This window comes from Bombyx mori, chromosome 16 (assembly GCF_030269925.1).
Source record: "Bombyx mori chromosome 16, ASM3026992v2".
NCBI classification, from domain to species: domain Eukaryota; kingdom Metazoa; phylum Arthropoda; class Insecta; order Lepidoptera; family Bombycidae; genus Bombyx; species Bombyx mori.
Window position 1 is genome coordinate 3,126,857 of NC_085122.1, and position 18,436 is coordinate 3,145,292.

At 47.9% G+C, this 18,436-nt stretch overlaps 1 protein-coding gene across 1 annotated transcript; it reads right to left on the minus strand.

The window, feature by feature from the left end:
• Positions 1 to 13,912: 13,912 nt before the first annotated feature.
• LOC110385681 (uncharacterized) lies at positions 13,913 to 17,054 on the minus strand. The gene is made up of 4 exons (XM_021349803.3): positions 16,943 to 17,054; positions 15,577 to 15,744; positions 14,868 to 15,014; positions 13,913 to 14,162 (listed from the first exon to the last, which is right to left on the minus strand). Exons 1-4 carry the CDS (start codon positions 17,003 to 17,005, stop codon positions 14,010 to 14,012), a joined length of 531 nt encoding a protein of 176 aa, XP_021205478.3. The 5' UTR covers positions 17,006 to 17,054; the 3' UTR covers positions 13,913 to 14,009.
• Between the last annotated feature and the right edge of the window lie 1,382 nt (positions 17,055 to 18,436).

Genomic DNA, 18,436 nt, shown 5'->3' on the forward strand with positions numbered 1-18,436 from the left:
GCAGGGCGTCAATCGTCGTTTCTTAATGATCCCTGTATATACATAAACAGGTGAGTGTGTACGTACGTTGGCACTCTTTATGTCGCTATTCACGTAGCATGCACGGGCTTTGAAAGTGGATTTAAAACAAAGTTGTAGATTTTTTTCAAAACCCTCTACTTTTTTTTCTATGGTAAAAATGAAAACTGTATGAAATGCTCGAAATATTATTTAAGCTGTATATCGGAAACCAGCGTCGTGTAGCTCAGACAATGATGGTCAGTTCGGAGATTACGAACCACAGACTGGCTATGGGGAGCCTTTAGCAGTATTTCCTTCTCCTTTATCGGTTAGTATTTAATTGACCTCATCACCAGCATTACGAAAGCCACCGCAGTACAATGTGCTCGCAATGCTAACAGCCGCTTCCAATGGAGGAACATCGCTTGACGTGCGGCTGCCTTGGAAGCGAGTGGCGATAACGAGACGCAGCCCTGTCCATCGAAAGCCACGACTACCCTGCCAAGAGTATCCGATTAGGAAACACCCGCTCCTTTTATATTTGGGCCAGCTTAAATCGCCGGCCCATCCCACTATTTGGAGTTTAATGTCCTCAAAATAGATCTTGGAAGGACCTCGGGGCAGGTAGGCTATAGAAATGAACATTTTGACAGTTAACAATACCCATTCACCACCTACCAGATGCACCGATGACCTAGTAAGAATCGCTGGGTCACGTTAGTTGGTTACAGGTGGCAACGGACCGGCCGCACTGGACATCAATTGAAGAGTCCTATGTTCAGCAGTGGACAGGCTGAGATGATAATGATAATGATAATTATTCGTTTTTAGCACTTCCCTACCTTCGTCTTGCTAAATTTATAACATTAATACTATTCATCGGTCAAGTGTTTTCTTTCTTTTTTTTTAAAGCTCAGCATGTCAGTTCTACCCATTCGTGGATCTGTGTTTTGACTTTTGCATTTGCGGCTAAGGTAAATTATTATGTTTTGCAACCATTTCGTTCCGTGAATTCATGTTTGTTTACATTTACCAAACATGTGTGAGTATTTATTGTTGTCGCGAGATTCGTAGTAAATACTTCATACACAGAACGTAAACGGAAGACCCCAAACATATTTAATGCTCAAACATTATAGTTTTATTAGAGAAACCATAACTAAAAATCTAAATATTTTAGCAAAATATATTTTGGCGTAAAAACAAAAAAGCAAAAAACTTATTCGTTTATATTCAGTGACACAGCAATGTCCAACGTAATTAACCACGATAACTATTATAATTTACGTTCGGATTTTTATTGTTCAGTTTTTTACTGGTGGCAGGACGTCTTGTGAGTCCGCACAGAAGTAATGCGTTTCGGTTTGATACGGAAGCCGTTGTTACTATACTGAGACCTTAGAACTTATATCTCAAGGTGAGTTTACGTTGTAGATGTCTATGGGCTCCAGTAACCACTTAAAACCAGGTGGGCTGTGAGTTCGTCCACCCATCTAAGCAATAAAAATAAAAAAGTCAGAGGTGCTAAGTACTGCCCCACAGAGTCAGTCAGTCGAATCAATCACTGGTATGCATTACCAGAAAAGATTTTCAGATGAGGAATCAGAAAATGTACTCTAGCTTTTTCACTAGCTTCGTTCGTTGCTTCAATTATGTCGGACGATCGCTCTTCTGAACCCAACAGTTCTTCAGGGAAGGAGATCTTCACGAAGTGTTATGCGACTAACAATTATACAGCCGGCTCTTGGACTTATTCGTTTTAACACACTCATCATATTTTCGCGCCATTTCTTGCTATCGGGTTCTCTATATACAGGTAAATTCTGGCACTACTAACTTTTATGAGTGTCGGTGATCATTCAAGATTAAATAGAGACTATATGCTCTCGGTAGTAATAAAAAAAAAACTTTATTTTTATGCATACCACTGTGTAATGCCAACCAATAGTTTTTGTTATTATATTTTCTGTGTCCAAATTAAAGCTATCAATCATATACCATTCAATAAATAATCATAATACAATCAAATTATAATTAATGAGTACCACTTCCTTTTCTACGCTTCCTCTAGTATACCTTTTTTTTTTTTTTTTTTTTTTTTCGGGTAGAGGGCCGAACCTCCTACGAGGTCCCCGCGCAAAAGGGGCGCGCGGGGTATGTGAGACTCAACGATCTGCATGGTGTTGTGAGCAGACCGCGGGCCCAAGGATTTTAGAGCCCACCCACTAAACGACTCCTCTGCACTCTTACACCCGACGTCCGATCCCCTCCGAGGTCAGAACCCGGATGAGGTAGGGGGGCTACCGCGGTCAACACTACAACCAGACGGCGCGGCTCACCCCAAGGACGCCCAGCCGACGGAGCCTTCGAGGCGAATCGAAGGCTCTGAAACGTCGGCCGTCTCGGTACGGCAGCCCGTCGGGCCGCCCAGACGGTGCCGCTGGTGTCCCGGAATACCCCGCTGGACCAGAACCAGCCTGCCGGGTCGGGACGCGATACACCGTCGACCGGTCGCTCTATTCACTCCACGGCAGCGCGCTAGAGTGCTGGTAGCGCGCCGCGCGGCCTCACCCCCTCAGGTCGCCCCTTGACCTTCACCGGGGGGAGGCCGCCACCTACAGGGGCCGGGACGTACGGGCGTATTCCCGCCTCCGGCCCCCGGCTCGACGGCGACGGATCGGTGCGGAAAGGGAAGAGCTCTCCCTCTCTCGCTCCGCCGCCTCCTTCTGCGATATGGTGGACTCGCAGAAGTCGAGCATCGCCTTCCAGGACGCGTCGCTGCCGAGCATCGTAGCCACGACGCGCGGCAGCGAGAGGTCCTCTCCAATGACCGCGACGAGGGCGGCGCGTTGCTCGTCGAATCCAGAGCAACGCGCCAGCGTGTGTTCCGCTGTGTCTTCCTCGTCGCGGTCCGCGCAGTGGTGGCACTGCGCCGTCGGTTCCCTTCCGGCTATCTTGTGCAAGTACCGGCCGAAACAACCATGGCCGGTAAGCATCTGCGTTAGCCGGAAGGTGAGGCATCCGCGGTCGCGGCCCACCCAGTCCGCGAGAACCGGGCGGACCGCCTCGACGGTTCGGAGGCCGGCCGACGGGTCCGCCAAGCGGCGAGACCACGCCTCCAGCACGGACCGCCGAGAGTGGAGCCTCCGCGCTCGAACTACACCTTCGCCGGGGCGCCCTTCCCCCCTAGAGCGGAGGTCGCTACGCCACCTGTAATCGGCAGCGAGCGCCTCCGCCTCCAGGTCCCAGGGTGGCGCCCCGGCGAGCAAGCACGCCGCCTCGAAGGAGACGGTGCGGTATCCTCGGATCGCCCTGACCGCGATCGCACGCTGCGGACGTCGCAGAGCCGCGACGTTCTTGCGGGTCAGGGCGCGGCACCATACGGGAGCCCCGTATAGTGCCATCGACCGCACCACCCCCATGTAGAGGCGGCGCGCCACCTGATCGGGACCCCCGACGTTTGGAAGCAGCCGGCTCAGAGAGCCGGCCGTCGCCATCAGTCGAGGGCCCAACTTCTCAAAGTGAGCGCGGAAGTTCCACCGACTATCCAGTTCGAGGCCGAGGTACCGAAGACCGGTCACCCCAACCCCGACGCGGACGCCTCCGATCACGAGGTGGGCACCCACAGGCGGCGCTCGTCCCGGCCCGTGAAAAAGCAGGGCCTGGGTTTTATCGAGCGCCACCTCGAGCCCCAACCGTCGGATCCTAGTGACGACGTGTGCCACGCCTGCGCACGCCAGACGGGCAGACTCCCGGTAGTCCCTCCCCGGAGCCACGACCAACGTGTCGTCGGCGTAACATATTACGCTCAGCCCGGGGAGGGGACCCCGAATGACGCCCCGCAGGACCCAGTCGTAGCCGATGTTCCACAGCAGGGGGCCCAGGACAGACCCCTGCGGAACACCGCGCTCGACGGGGAAGCGGTACATCGTCCCACCGTGTCCGATGCACTGGATCGACCTGCCCTCGAGGTAGGAGCCAATCAGTCGGCGGAGGTATGCGGGGACGCCGTGATACTCCAGCGCCCCCGCAATCACCGACCAGGGCAGGGTGTTGAAGGCGTTCCTTACATCTAAGGATAGCGCCATCGCCACCCCGCCCCGGGATACGGCTTCGTCGGAGAGGGCCCGCACGCGCAGAATTGCGTCGATAGTCGAGCGGCCCTCTCTGAAGCCGTATTGCTCCGCCGAAAGATCGGGACCCGTCTCGGTCAGGTGCCGGACGATGCGGGCCGCGACGATCCTCTCGAGCATCTTGCCCGCTTCGTCCAGCAACACGATGGGGCGATAGCCCGCGGGTGAGTCCGCGGGGCGCCCGTCCTTCCGCAGAAGGACCAGTCTGCCCGTCTTCCATTTCGACGGGAACCGTCCCGACTCGAGGCACGCTTCGAAAAGCCCCCCGAGCCGGTCCCCTAGGGCCTCGAAGGCCAAGCTCCAGACCCGGCCGTGAACGCCGTCAGGGCCGGGGGCCGTGTCCTTCGCTCTCATTTTGGACACGGCCGCATGGATCTCCGCCCCCGTGATAGGGGGAGGGGGCTCCTCGGCAGCGGGAACGCTGGGGCGACGCGGAGGCGTGCCCCACGTGGCGTCCATCTGGGGGGGCTCAAAGTCTCCCCCCGCTGCTGGCGGGAAAAGCGCGGAAACTATTTCCCGCAGCTGCCGAGGCTGGAGCCGCTCGGTCACCGGGAGCGCCCACGGCTGCAGTTTCCTGCGAACCATCTTGTATGGGCGCCCCCAGGGATCTTCGTCGAGCGACTCCAGGAGAGTCTTCATGCTCTGCTTCTTGGCCTCGCCGATGGCCAGCTGCAACGCCGTCTGCTTTTGACGACAGTCAGCGTGCAGCCGGGCCGCCGTCTCCGCGAACGTTGCGTCGCGACTACGGCGGCGGCGGTGGCGTGCGCTCCGGCGGCGCGCCCTCACGCACTCCTCTCGGAGTCTTGCGATCTCGGGCGACCACCAGAATGCACCCCCACGTGGTGCTCGGGGGCCGACCCGGGGCATGGCGGCATCACAAATGTTTGCCATGGTGCCCCGGAACCAGTCGACCTCCGCATCCACGTCCGCGAGCCGCGCGGGTTTTGGCGCCCACGCAGCAACAGCGGCCGCCTCCATCAGCAACTCCTTGTTCATTCGTTTCAAGGCCCACCTGGGGAACGAACGGGGCGCACCTTGCGGGAGCTCTTCCTCACCGCGGGCGCCCGCGGCTGACGACGACGACAAGGAGGAGGCGGAGAGCTCGAATCGGACGTACCTGTGGTCCGAGAGCGTCTCCGCCCCCTCGAGTACGCGCCAGCCGCGGGTGCGGCGCACGGCGGACGGGGACGCGAACGTAACGTCCACGTGAGATTGCCCGTTCCACCGCACGCAAGTCGCGACCGTGCCTCTGTTTAGGAGACAGAGGCCGATCGCGATCGCCCACTCCGAAAGGGCCTCGCCTCGCGCATCCGTGCGGGGGGAACCCCAAGCCGTGCACTTGGCATTGAAGTCCCCCGCGACGATGACAGGGCGGGACCCGAGGCGGTGTAAAAGCGCCTCGAGCCCGCCCAGAAACCGTTCGAATTCGGCGAGGCTCCTGTTCGGAGAAAAGTACGCCCCGATCACGACGGTCCCGTCGATCCTAGCCGCGACGTACCCGGGTCCCCTGGCCACCATATCCAAGGGGGGTAACGCCGCGGACTGTCTCAACACAATGGCCACGGAGCCGTCGACGTCCCCCATCCAGCAGTCCTGGTCGGTGGGGACGAAATACGGCTCCGCAGCGACAGCAACATCGATTGACCACTCCGCCATGGTGTGGACGAGGAGATCCTGTGCCCTGGCGGAGTGGTTCAAATTACATTGGAGGAAGCGATGGACGCAACCCATTACGGGGCTACGTCCATCGCTCCCTCGTCTGTCCCGCCCTGCGGCTGCTCTGGTGCCGCGGCGGGAGCTGACTCACCGGCTGCCCTTTTTGCAGCCGGCTTCTTTTTCTTTCCGCCCCTCCTCGTTTTTGTAGAGGAGGGGGCGGATTTACACGCCGGGCCCCCGGCCCGGTGGTCGGCCTTCCTTTTGGCCGCGTCGCACAAGACGCAGTGCGGCGCGGCTGTGGTACAGGAGGCTGCCTTGTGCCCCGGTTGGCCGCAGCGGAAACACAAGCCGCTGCGGTCCACGGTCGAGGGGCACTTGGCGAGGCCGTGGCCGGTGCCGAAGCACCGAAGACAACGCCACGGCCTGGCATCCTGCAGCTGCACGTGGGCCACTACCCAGCCCACGCGCAGCCTTCCTGGGCTGTCGGAAGGCCGCCCCTGTGGAGGGGTGGCCAGGAGGGTCGCCGTTGCAATCGGGCAACGCGCCCACGCCGTCCGGGTTCCGGAATATGTCACCCGGAGCTCTCCGACTTTGACGTCGGCGAGGGCGCAGTTGCCCTGCGACGCAATGGCTGCGGCGACCTCCTCCTTTGTGGCGCACTCGTCGAGGCCCGTGATTTTAACTTCTCCCATCTTCACGGGCCGCGCGATGCGCACCATCTCGGGGTCCGGCAGAATTTCTCGAAGCCGGGCCGCCAGTTTTTCGGCCGCGGCGTTCGTGTTTTCGCCGGGGCACTCCAAAAGACGAGCCCCGTTGGCCGTCTGCCGGACCTTGACGCCACCCTCCACGCCGAGGGCGTCCACATTTACGCCGCCGCGCGCCTGGGTCATCACGTCGTGGTACGTGATGCCCTTTTCTTTGGCGGCCGGCAGCAGCTCCAATACCACTGCAGCCGACCGCGGGGCGCGCGGCTTTCTGCGTGCTCCTCTTCTTCCTTTTTGGCCCCTCGGCTCCGCTCGACCCTCTTGGCGGGGAGCGGTGGCCGTAGGGGCGGGCTTGGGACGCGGCGCAGCAGGCGCCGCCACTTTCCTAGGCCCACGCCGCACTACCGTCGTCCAGGCCTCTTCCATATTGGCCGGGGCAGGGGGCAGTGGGCGGGGCTGGGGGGTCGGGGCCGGTTTTGCGGCGTTGACGCTCCTATTTTTCTTAGTCCGGCTCCTGCCAGGCCCCGCCTTCACAGGCTGGGTAGGGGCAGGAGCAGACGCCGGTGTCTTCGGAGGGGCGGACGTTGTTGCCCTCGCAGCAGCAATCGCGGCGGGACGTGCCGCAGGAGTTACGCCCATTTTGGTTTTGGGGCCGCCATATGTTTTGGTGGCCCTTGATACCGCGTTAGAGCTGGCGGTCGTCTTCATGATCCTGCGGGGTGCCGGTGTTGGTGCTTCTCCCTTTCTCTCGTGAGCGAGGGGCGGTCTCGCACGCTCCACGTTCGAGCTGCGTGCCTCCTGTATTAGGAGCCGCCGCCTCAACTCCTCGGCCTCGTTGGCCTCTTCTGTCGCGAGCGGAGTAGATGCAGGGGCCGAGTTGCACTGCTTCTCGACTAAGTCGTTCACGAGCGTGCGCATCTCAGCCATGTCGACCTTCATCTGCCCGTTCTCCTGCCGAAGGCGATCGTTTTCGGCACTGATTTGGGCCAGTCGGGCGTGCAGCAGGTCCACTGTTTTTCGTAGACCCACCGTTTCATCATTCGTGGTGCGGCTTACTGCAATTGCCATTTGCTCCTCCAGGGAGGAGGTAGCCGATTTTAGGGCCCGCACGCAGTCGCCCTTTAGGCCCTTGGCCGACTTCTTCACTACCGCAGCCACTAATTTCTGGGCGATATCACATGTTCTGAGGGGGTCGGAGGGACCCACCTCGGTAAGGGAGCGCTCCAGATGCTCAACCTCTCCGTTTTTTATAGGTTCGTTGGCCTCACGGCGGGCGGCCCTGGTTTGCGCCGAGGAGGCAGCAGCCAGTCCGCGAGACGAACGAGTCTCTAAATCAGTGGCGGGCGACGCCGCAGCAGTCGCCGGCCCTTCCGCCAACGCCATATATTTGGCGCTGGCAGGCTCACCCTCGGACGAGTCAGACGGAGCGGAGGACGCCGGCCGTCGAGCCGACTTCCGCTTCCGCCGAGTCCGCTTTTGCGCGCTGTCTGCGAACAGCACTGGCGTCTCCCTCCCACTGGACGCGTCGCCCCTCGCGGAGCTTCGCGCCGAGTGAAGCGAGAACAGGCTGTCGCATCGTTCGAGGAGCACGGTGGGAACTCGATCCCTTACGCGACCCGTGCTGTCGCCCCCTTCATCGTGGCATTGTTTGCCCCCCCCAGAAACGGTGGGGCAGCGTGCGGCCGATTCCTCGACCGCACGGAGGGATTCTCCTCCCGCGGAGCGGGAGGTACCCTCCTGGGGTAATAATTTTTTAACAAGTGCCATATTTCATTGTTTTCCTTTTTTATTAACCAGGGGTCGGTCCCCTGGGGTCTGGTTGGTACCCTCGGGACTGGACTCCCTCCAGCCATTCATCCCATCGCCGGGCACCAGAGCTTAGGATTGGGGCATTTTTTAAAGAGGTTTACGTCCTCGCGGCCCCGTGCCTCGCGGCAGCGGCCCCCGTCCCCCACGCGGTGAGGATTACGGGTTGGCCGGCGGCCCGCCGAGTGCAACGAGCAACACGACAGACCACCGCCCGACGCTCAAAAGAGCAACAACGACGAAGCCACGCCGGTATACCGGTGCCCCCCTCTGGAGGGCGTGCCCCTGTAGCCGAAGCCGGGGACATGGCGACCAGCGGCCGGAAGATGCATAAGCAACGCCGGCTCACTACTCCATCAAAAGGCAGACCAAAAGTGGCCCACCGTCACCCATGGGCTACGTCCGAAACGGGTCGGACGTGACCCGAAAAACAAAAAGGGGGAAGAAAGGGGACAAGAGAGGGAGCCCGAGCGTCTCCAGGAGGAACACCCTTCAGCGAGTGAAGGGCGTGGAGAGCCCGCAACTCCCCCTGCTGGTTTTGGTCCGCGTCATCCGATCTCTTTCGTTGCAAAGCCTAACTAGGCTACCCTACACCTACACCTAACCTACCTCCCTAACACCTAAGAATCCTTGCAACGAAAAAGATCGGACGATACCCCTGGGAGTGGGACTGTTCCCAGAGGATCCCGTTATCCGCCACCTACGGACGCGCCCGGTGGAAGTCCAGCAAAACTCCCCCACAGACGGAGCCCCCGGCCACGCAGAGTGCGCGCCGGGGGGCCCGCCCAGGTCCCTCGGGTCCTCTAGTATACCTACTACATAATTTTTTTTTTTTTTTTTTTTTATAATTTATTTATTTATCTCATGAAGGTATAGTACAAATACAAATGGAATTTAACCTTCTAATTTATTTTGTAAGCCTTTGAAAGAGCTGAAGTCTGTACTAGGTTCAAAGACCTGTATTACTGATCTCCAGGCTCCCTCCTTCTTAAGATAGATTAGGTTAGGTTAAGTCGTGAACAGATGCTGCGGACTAGTGTTGAGAGATCAAATAAAATACTTCGGATAATTGTTCGGTCAATCGAAACTGGAGCATTCCAGGAATAATATTTAAAATTTCAATGTTTCTAATATTATATTTTAATGTCTAACCTACTTTGCAAATTATTTGCTTGGAATATTCTCATTCATTCAGATTACTGTTTGAGTCCTAAGTAAGATTGTAACGAAAGTTGATTAATGTAATTTGCTTTTGCTAATGCTTGCTAATGCTTTTACGGAGGGATGAAAGTAGCCTTGACGGTTTTTAACGAAATAACACAAAAACATTACGTTCGAAAAAAAAATTTAATTTTAATAATGTTGTATCCAAGCATTGTAATACAATCAAAAGTCAGCCGGTCAAAGGGTACATACACGGTTTCGAAGAAATAAGAGAAGCGTTGGGCAACTTTTTAATGGGCAGCTTTTAATTGCGCATAACAAAGCTGTAGTTCTAGGGTACCCCGCTGGAACATAAGACCCTCACAAGATGTCTCCAATTGATCCCGTCCTACGCTTGCTCCTTGATATCACTCCAGGTCAGGCCGGCAGTCCCCATCTGGCTCGTCTCCAAGTGTGTACAGGGCGACCAGGTCTTCTCCTGCCACGCGGTTGCCACTCAGAAGCGATCGATGCTGCGTTGACTCGGCTGACACAAATTACTAAAACCCTAAAACGACTAATATTTAGGCTTAGTGAGAAAGTAGCCCCAATAATTAACAAATTCAAGAGCGGACGGTTAGCGTGGTATGGACATATGATGCGTAGAGAGAAGATGCATGTGTAGGAGATGTAAGGAATGGTAATGCTAGGTAGAGGGGGAATGGAATGAAATGGCGATATGAGAGAGAGGAATGAGTTTCAGGATGATGGTTGATAGAAGAGAATGGATTAGAAAAATTCGCTTTGCCGATCCCACTTAGTGAGATAAGGTGGAGAAAAAGAAGAACTGCATCTCCACACCCTTTATTTTCTTTGGACTGCTGAATAGCAGCAAGGAACTATTCCCAGCAGTGGACGGATGCTATTCCCAATAATGCACGTGTTGCCGCTGATAATGATAAACTACAATCATTCAGAACTGAAAAAAACTATATGACGACCTACCGAGTGTTTCATGGTTGCAGGACTTAAAAAAAATAGAAGTGTCAGTCATATAATATATTAACGAATATTTCATTTTAGACGTTAACTATATTTACATAAAGTAAGCACTTGTCTTAGGTATGTTTTCACAGGCATTAAATTTCTAATACAGATATAATGAACGCCTTAGTTCAACTTTGTAGCATTATTCCTAGGAGAAAAGATTGTCTGTATAACTCCCTCGATCTGACCAGTCGATATCTAAGATTCGCTGATGCGTAAAATCAGGAACCAAGGAAAACTGTTACGTTTAATAAATACCCAGCTTTGCCCGGGCTATTTCAATTACCATGGTGATAAGTACCTATAATTGGATTAACTTCATTCCAAAAATATCTGTGAACGATATTCAATCCAAATCTGTTGAGCCGTTTTTGCGAAATTGAGTAGCCAATATTCAGATATATTATTGAAATATAGAACTATGGAAAAGATACAGTTGTGATCGTATTGTATCCGGATATCATAAAGCGAATGCTTGTCTTGAGACATTATATTGAAGTCTCAATGATATTGCATAACAACCTTCCAATGCTTCCAACTCAAACAATGCACAGTAAATATAGGCAGAATGATCTTACCTACCCGAAAGAACTCACATACGCTCCGTTACTAATACAGTGTAACAGTCTCAATAAATATCAGTACCTGGTACTGGATCTATTTACCCTCAAACTACCCAGTAACAAATTGATTCAATTCAAGTAGCAACGCTTCTCGGTCTTGTGGTTTCCGACGCACCAGGCGATAGAGGACTAAGCTAGTCTTATTTATTAGCGGGTTACCTATTTACTAGCAACATAATTTGCTCTATACCTTATGATTTATTTATTTTTACCACGAGTCATGACCATAATGAATTCTAACGCAACGCCGAATTTGACCAAGTTTTATTACTATAATTGGCTTCGATTTGATGCCTCAAATAAATCAGCTAATGTTTTCGAGTTGCCAATTAGTACTACTGCCAATCTGCCATTTAGTGTATAATCATCTTTTATAATCTCAAAGTTCAGACGGCCTAATTTGCAGGCCAACAGATTTGATATATGGAGTAGTGGAAAGATGAAGAAGGCAATAGATGAATATCGGGGTAGACGTGGATATGAATGGGGAGGTGATCCAAAATCATCGTATAAAAAAGCGGTAACCTATATCCAGCAGTGACTATCACAGTGCTGATGATACAAAAAAAGAAAAATCTAATTATATTCATCATTTTATTTCAGTTATGTTTAGCATAAAAATCATTAAAAACACATTAGATGGTGCGTAATTTATCTGGAAAATCTATTACGACTTTGTTGATCGCAATTTCTGTCGTGAAGCAGTAATGCGTTTCGGTTGGAAGGGTGGAGCAGCCGTTTGTAAATGTCTATGGGCTCCAGTAACCACTTAACACCGGGTGGGCTGTGAGAAAAAAAAAAAGATTATTCTCATGAGATCAAATACTCAATAAGTCAGTAAAGCGGAAAGCAAGACTACTTCACGGCAGGTATCATATAATAATAATAAGGTATTGATGAAAAGTATGAAAATGAATTTAATAAAATACATAGGTTTACTCAAAAAAAAAAAAGAACGGATGGGTTTCAGTTATGGATGAGTTCAGGTAGATTGAGTATCAACGGCTTCCACTATCGTATTTAATTCGTCATTGGTGACTTTAGTTTTCGGATGACCACGGGGTACATTTTTTTAGATCAAAATTTCTAAGTCGGATGCTTACAAACCAATTACGAGTCGTGGGTTTGTTTGCAGTGTTCACTCCGTACACGTCATTAATTTTGTGAGCCTTTTGGGCATAGCTACCGTGACGGAACCCTTTTTCATATTATACGTATCTTTATCGTTAACGGCCGTCTGGTGTAGTGGTAAGTGACATGGTCACTACACAAGGGGGTCGCGGGTTCGAATCCTGCCAAGGGAAGATATTTGTATGATAAATATAAATGTCTTTCCAGGGTTATGGGTGTATATTAAATATATGTATGTGTATAATAAAATATTATATTTATTTCCGTTATCTGGTACTTGTAACACAAGTTCTTTACGAACTTAGCACGGGACCAGTTAACGTGGCGTGATTGTTAGTGTAAATATTTATATTTATTTATATATTTATTTATATTTTATTTTGAGGAAAAAGATGTAGTGAAAATAAAACACTAATCAATACACAAATTACTGAATTTTAAAACATAATTGCATATTTTTAATATAAAGTTCCTTTGAATTTAGAATTTATTGCCAACGATATATAAATTAAATTTCGGTGTGGCCAGTGATTGTAAAAACGCCAACTTCATAGGTAAATTTGACCTACTATTTGATAATAAATGCTTGCTAGGGCTGGAGTTAGCAAATTCACTCAGGTTAAGCCCGTGAGCTCACCTAGCCGTCCACGTGTAGCTGGAATATACCCATTGGCTACCAGCAAATAGGTAGGGAAACAAAAGAAAGGTCTGAAAGGTATGATAGACGCATTCCAAGATTATTCGAGTCATTTAGGTAAGACCGAGGGAACTAGACCGCGCGGGCACAGTCCGACAAGGTGGTTCGACCAAATCCGCACCACACTAGAGATCCCATTCCATGACGCCCTTCATGCAGTCAATGATCGAAGGCGCTGGCGGGACATTACAAGGAGCAAAATCCTGTCGACATATAATGGTCACGACCCTCAGCAGTGAGGAAACGACGCGAGGAGGAGGAGAGAAAAATAATGTCGCACCTTTAGAATTATAGAGACCCATTTCGCAAATTTTGGATTTCGACTTTAATTCTGAAACTGACCAAGAACAACCCTTTTCAGCGACTCTTAATGATCAAATCTCCAAAGGTAGCTTTTTTCTTATTGCTTAGGTGGGTGGACGAGCTCACAGCCCACTTGTTGTTAAGTGGTTACTGGAGCCTATAGACATCCACAACGTAAATGCAGCACCCACCTTGAGATATAAGTTCTAAGGTCTCAAGTATAGTTACAACGGCTGCCCCACCCTTCAAACCGAAACGCATTACTGCTTCACGGCAGAAATAGGCAGGGTGGTGGTACCCACCCGCGCGGACTCAGAAGATGTCCTACCACCAGTAATTACGCAAATTATAATTTTGCGGGTTTCATTTTTATTACACGATTTTATTCCTTCACCGTGGAAGTCAATCGTGAACATTTATTGAGTACGTATTTCATTACAATAATTGGTACCCGCCTGAGATTCGAACACCGGTGCATCGCTCAACACGAATGCGGCAGACGTCTTATCCGTTAGGCCACGACGACTATAAAAGGACAAAATTATACATCTGTCTCTTTCACTCCGTCCTTTTCCTCTACGTCTTTTCGGTTTGAAGACTTTATTTGATGTTTTCCAAAAAACACATTTTTTGGGTTGGGTCTCAAGGATATATTGTGCAAGAAGAATGTCTTTGTCGTAACATTTTATTACTTATTTGTGCCAAAATATATTAAAATATCAATGCATTTTTACAAAATGAATAAAGCCTTGTTTTTGAATAATCATCAAATAGGCTCAACCAGAGTCTCATATTCCCAACAGTTAATAAGTCCAGCTGATGAGAAGCTCTCAAGCCTCCACATGATCCGACCGTACTCTTGCGTCTTGATCCACATGTGTTCTATACGATCGATGTCAAAATCAAACACATAGGCGCCCTGGAAATAGAGAAAGTATTTACCCGAACAGTTCTACCCATAAAACAATCAAATTACCAAGTAAACTGCTTTAGGCGTTGACAGAAGACCAGAGGAAGTTAATAACAAATGAACTGCAATCAACAATTCCAAGTTATGATTGTAATCATATTTACTTAAATATATACTTTATTGTTATATTTTCGCTGACGTAGTAAATTACTAGCTTGAGAAACGTCATGTAAATTAAGTTTTATTCTATTTTAGTTTAATTGAATTTTATAATAATATAATAACTAGCTGTACCCGTCCGCTTCGCTGAGCATTTAAAGTTAACATTATTATTTCTCATCCCCACAAAGATTCTCATCATTAACCCCTCGCAACTGGTGTAGGGAGTCCAACACTCATATAAATATTAACCTATCCATTAAGTACATGTATTTTCTACATGGATACCAAGTTTCAAGCCAATCGGATGCACGGTTCAGTAGTTATAACGGAACATCCGTAAAAACCACTGTAGTTTTATATATTAGTATAGATTAAAAAAAAAAAAAAAAAATTTTTTGTTATTCAATATTGTGATTATACATACAATAATTTCCAACATTTCGAATACAGTGTAAATTTACAGATTAAACAGAAAAATGATTTTAAAATATTCGTAATAAAAATGTATCGCACAAACAGAAAAAAAAAAAAAAAAAAAAACTTTATATTTACCTTGAAAAATTTACAGGTTTTCTTGTCAAACTTCATACCAGTTACTACGCTTACTGTTGTCTTGAATATTATGTTGCAAGCCAAATTGTTCACTAAAGAATGTATTTTCCACTTCCCATTCTCCCAATGATAGCCTTTAACCTTTAGCTGAAATATATGATGAACTGTTTCCGTAAATTTACCGGCATCCCAGCATCACAGAATCAGTAGAAGTCATGGTAGAAGAGAGACAGTAGTAAAGAGTGGTAGGATGTTTCGTCTGCCTTCTGACGCAAGAAACAAAATCTCTTTTACCTTATACAGATGATTTAATTAATCATTAATCAACAAATGACGATAAAAATGAGAAGCATAATAACATTATAAAAATTGAGGAAATTTTGTGTATTTATATATATTATCCTAAAATTAGCAGGCTGGCAGCGACTTGGATCTAAATCGTTCAAAGTGGTAATTAAAGATCTCGCCCGGTTGAGGAAAATTCATCTGGGGCGGGTAGCCATCATACAACGCAAGATATTTGACAGATGCCTGAATCTCGCTTACGACATTTTCAAGATAAGCTTGCATATATAAAAGTTCCGAACAACAATATTCGGACCATCGGTCTACCGAGCAAATATCACCCGCTCGGTGGAAGATCTTTCCTTTGGCGTTTAAGCCTCTCCAGATGTCCTTCCCACGCGCTTAGAACTCATGATGAACATACCTGTTTACTGAATGATTCTCTTAGAACGGTGACATTGAATCGAATGACCTTGATATTTTTTGTTAAATTTACAATCTCTGCATTGAACAACGCCGCTGGATTTGGGTCCAAGGGCAAGGGAGGATTGGCACAAGGGCCCACTCGGACTGGTGTACACTTGAACGGTCCCTGAAAATTGATTCTAGTAACGCGCGACGATGTTAACACGTTGAACGCCATGCGGCCCACCGTTGGGCCTAGCATGCTATACCATTGGGGCCAAGTCCAAAACCAGGGAATCAGTTTTTTTTTATCAACTTGAGGTTTTCATTCTAAAATTTATAATACGATAATTTGCTCGGAAGATGAAAATTCGCGACTTTTATCGTCTAGTTTATAAGATACTAGCTGATCCGGCAGACTACGTAGTGCCTCAATCGATAAATAAAAGACCTAAATTTTCGTATAAAATAAACATAAAACAAACAAAATGAATCCGTCCGACGGGGGACACATCAAAAGAAAAACAAAGTTGGTATTTTTATTTAATTCCGGAACTTTCATATTTATGTGCCTTTTAAACCTTCTCTGAACTTCCACAAATAATTCAAGACCAAAATTAGCCAAATCGGTCCAGCCGTTCTCCAGTTTTAGCGAGACTAAGGAACAGCAATTCCTTTTTATATTAAGTATAGATTTTAAAAGGCTATAATCTGGATAAAAACTACAGCTTTCTATTGCATTTGAAAACTGAGGCATTTGGTTCGGCTTAAGAGCCACGCGGCTCACTTCTATACGCGTTTTGTTTGATAACTGCAATCTGTAGCTTGTAACAAGCTTTTACATTAGAATCCTCACGCGGCTCACGGGTGACCCCAATGACCCGAACGGTTCAGTAAGATAGGGCTCACCGGTGAGCACCGTGGCCTGAATGAAAATACTCGATTTTTCATGTGGCGTTCAACGCGTCAATATTATTCGTAGTAAGGTTAATAAATTACCAACGTAGTGCAAAATACGAACGGTGCCCGGACTTATTATTCCTCTTTTGGGTTTGAACCACAGGGCAACCGTAATGTATCTTAAACCTTTAAACGTTTAATTAAAATTTAGTATACAAGGGCTTTCGGAGGCAATAAATCGATCTAGCTACGATTTATTTTCAGAAAATGTTGTTTTATTCGTGTTTTCAATAATCAACTCTTCCTGACATCTATTGGCGAATAATAATAATATTTTTCTCAATTGAGGGCAACTAACCGCTTTAATGACACAACAAGATGGCGTTATCAAAAAAAAACCGAGCAAAGCTCGGTCATCATCTAGTATTAACTAAGTACGTCAGCGTTCGTAAAATCAAAAGTAACGCGATTAACAAAATACTCACAGAATTAATGGCATCAGCGGAAAAGAAATTATGTAAAATAATTACAGTTACTACATACAACATTCTCGATTGCAAGTCACCATTACTTCAATTCAATCGACAAACGTATAATGAAGGTTAAAACGAGCCGAAAACATTGACGCAGCTAAAAAACCATCACAGTGATTATTTTAATCGATAAATAACTAGAATCGAAAATCATATTGCGTATCGGTTTTTTTGAGTACTTTATATTCTGTCCATAATTACCTTGTTTAGATTTCCAACGATAATAATTGCTATATTTTTACGTTGGAAATAATTCAAGTTACATAATTACCTGCTTTTATTAGATACTTACTGAAATCTATTAAAACACGTACAGTAGTTATTTACAAACTGACTTTAATAATAATTTAGCAGAGTAGGTAGGCACATATATTGTTTATAGCTTATGATAGACGGCGCTAAGTACATATATAATCATGTTACCCTACAATAACAAAATCCAATTACGATTCGCTGCGATTATCGATATCAATATTTAAAAAAAAGACGATTTTTTAAAACAAATTAATACTTCTGCGTCACTTTTCATTCATTGATTTATTATGACAGTATTTTTTCTTGTAGCACCAACAACAAAACTGTACCAAATTCAATCACAATCGAATCGATGACTTAGAAAATCATAGAGGACATTATTTAGCTTTTATGTTCAATTAGAAAATTAAATAGACAAGTGCAAATATAAAATATCTTTTTTCGATTTATAAAGTTGTTTTTAAATGTCTGTAATAGTTTCATCAAGTAAATTTATCTCGATGGGCAATTAAGTCTTCAAACGCAAATAACTCATTCCAGAAACAGGTCAGTCCACAATCAGGAAATGTCTAGTCGAAATTGAAACAGCAGATATTGCCATAATACAAGGAGAATGTGTTGTACAGAATCCTCAATCGACACAGCTACAGTTAAATAAACATCCGTGCTGACAAATCTCTTCCATAGTAAACTACATTTATTCCAAGAAAAATGCGTAATTTTGGAAATCACTGTCCTAAGATTATGGCTGCGCTCTGGAGTTTCCTCGCGACTAGGGACTTGTTTCTACTCGAGTAGTAAGCGGTCGTGTCATCGGCGAATAAGGCTAAATGGGTCGGTGGCGATCGGGGTAATTCTATAATAGAACATCTTAATATATGTAGTAAGAAGCCTACACTGTAAGGAAGCTCTTAATCTTAGAAACATGAACGTTTTGAAATAATCTTTACCCACGTTGTGATGCCAATGAATTTACCATTTAACGTGAGAGCTGTTTACCGAATTAAACTGGTATAGCTATTTTCAGTCTAGTTCACACTGAGCGATCGATTTGGTCCTTCTGTTCTGATATTATTTTGTGATAGTTCTGGCAGCCGAGCAAATTCGGCGAGTGTAACTTGCAATTGAGCTGTGAAGCTCGCTCGGTATTTCACGGATTAGCGTCGTTCGAGTTTTAGATCCAATATTTAT

Coding starts and splice junctions, on each gene's coding strand:
- LOC110385681 (XM_021349803.3), bottom strand. CDS start 17,005: ATGTTGTATGTAGTAACTGTAATTATTTTACATAATTTCTTTTCCGCT. Junction 15,745..16,942: donor CCGCTGATGCCATTAATTCT/GTGAGTATTTTG, acceptor ATCAATTTTCAG/GGACCGTTCAAGTGTACACC. Junction 14,163..14,867: donor AAACCTGTAAATTTTTCAAG/GTAAATATAAAG, acceptor CTCTATTTCCAG/GGCGCCTATGTGTTTGATTT.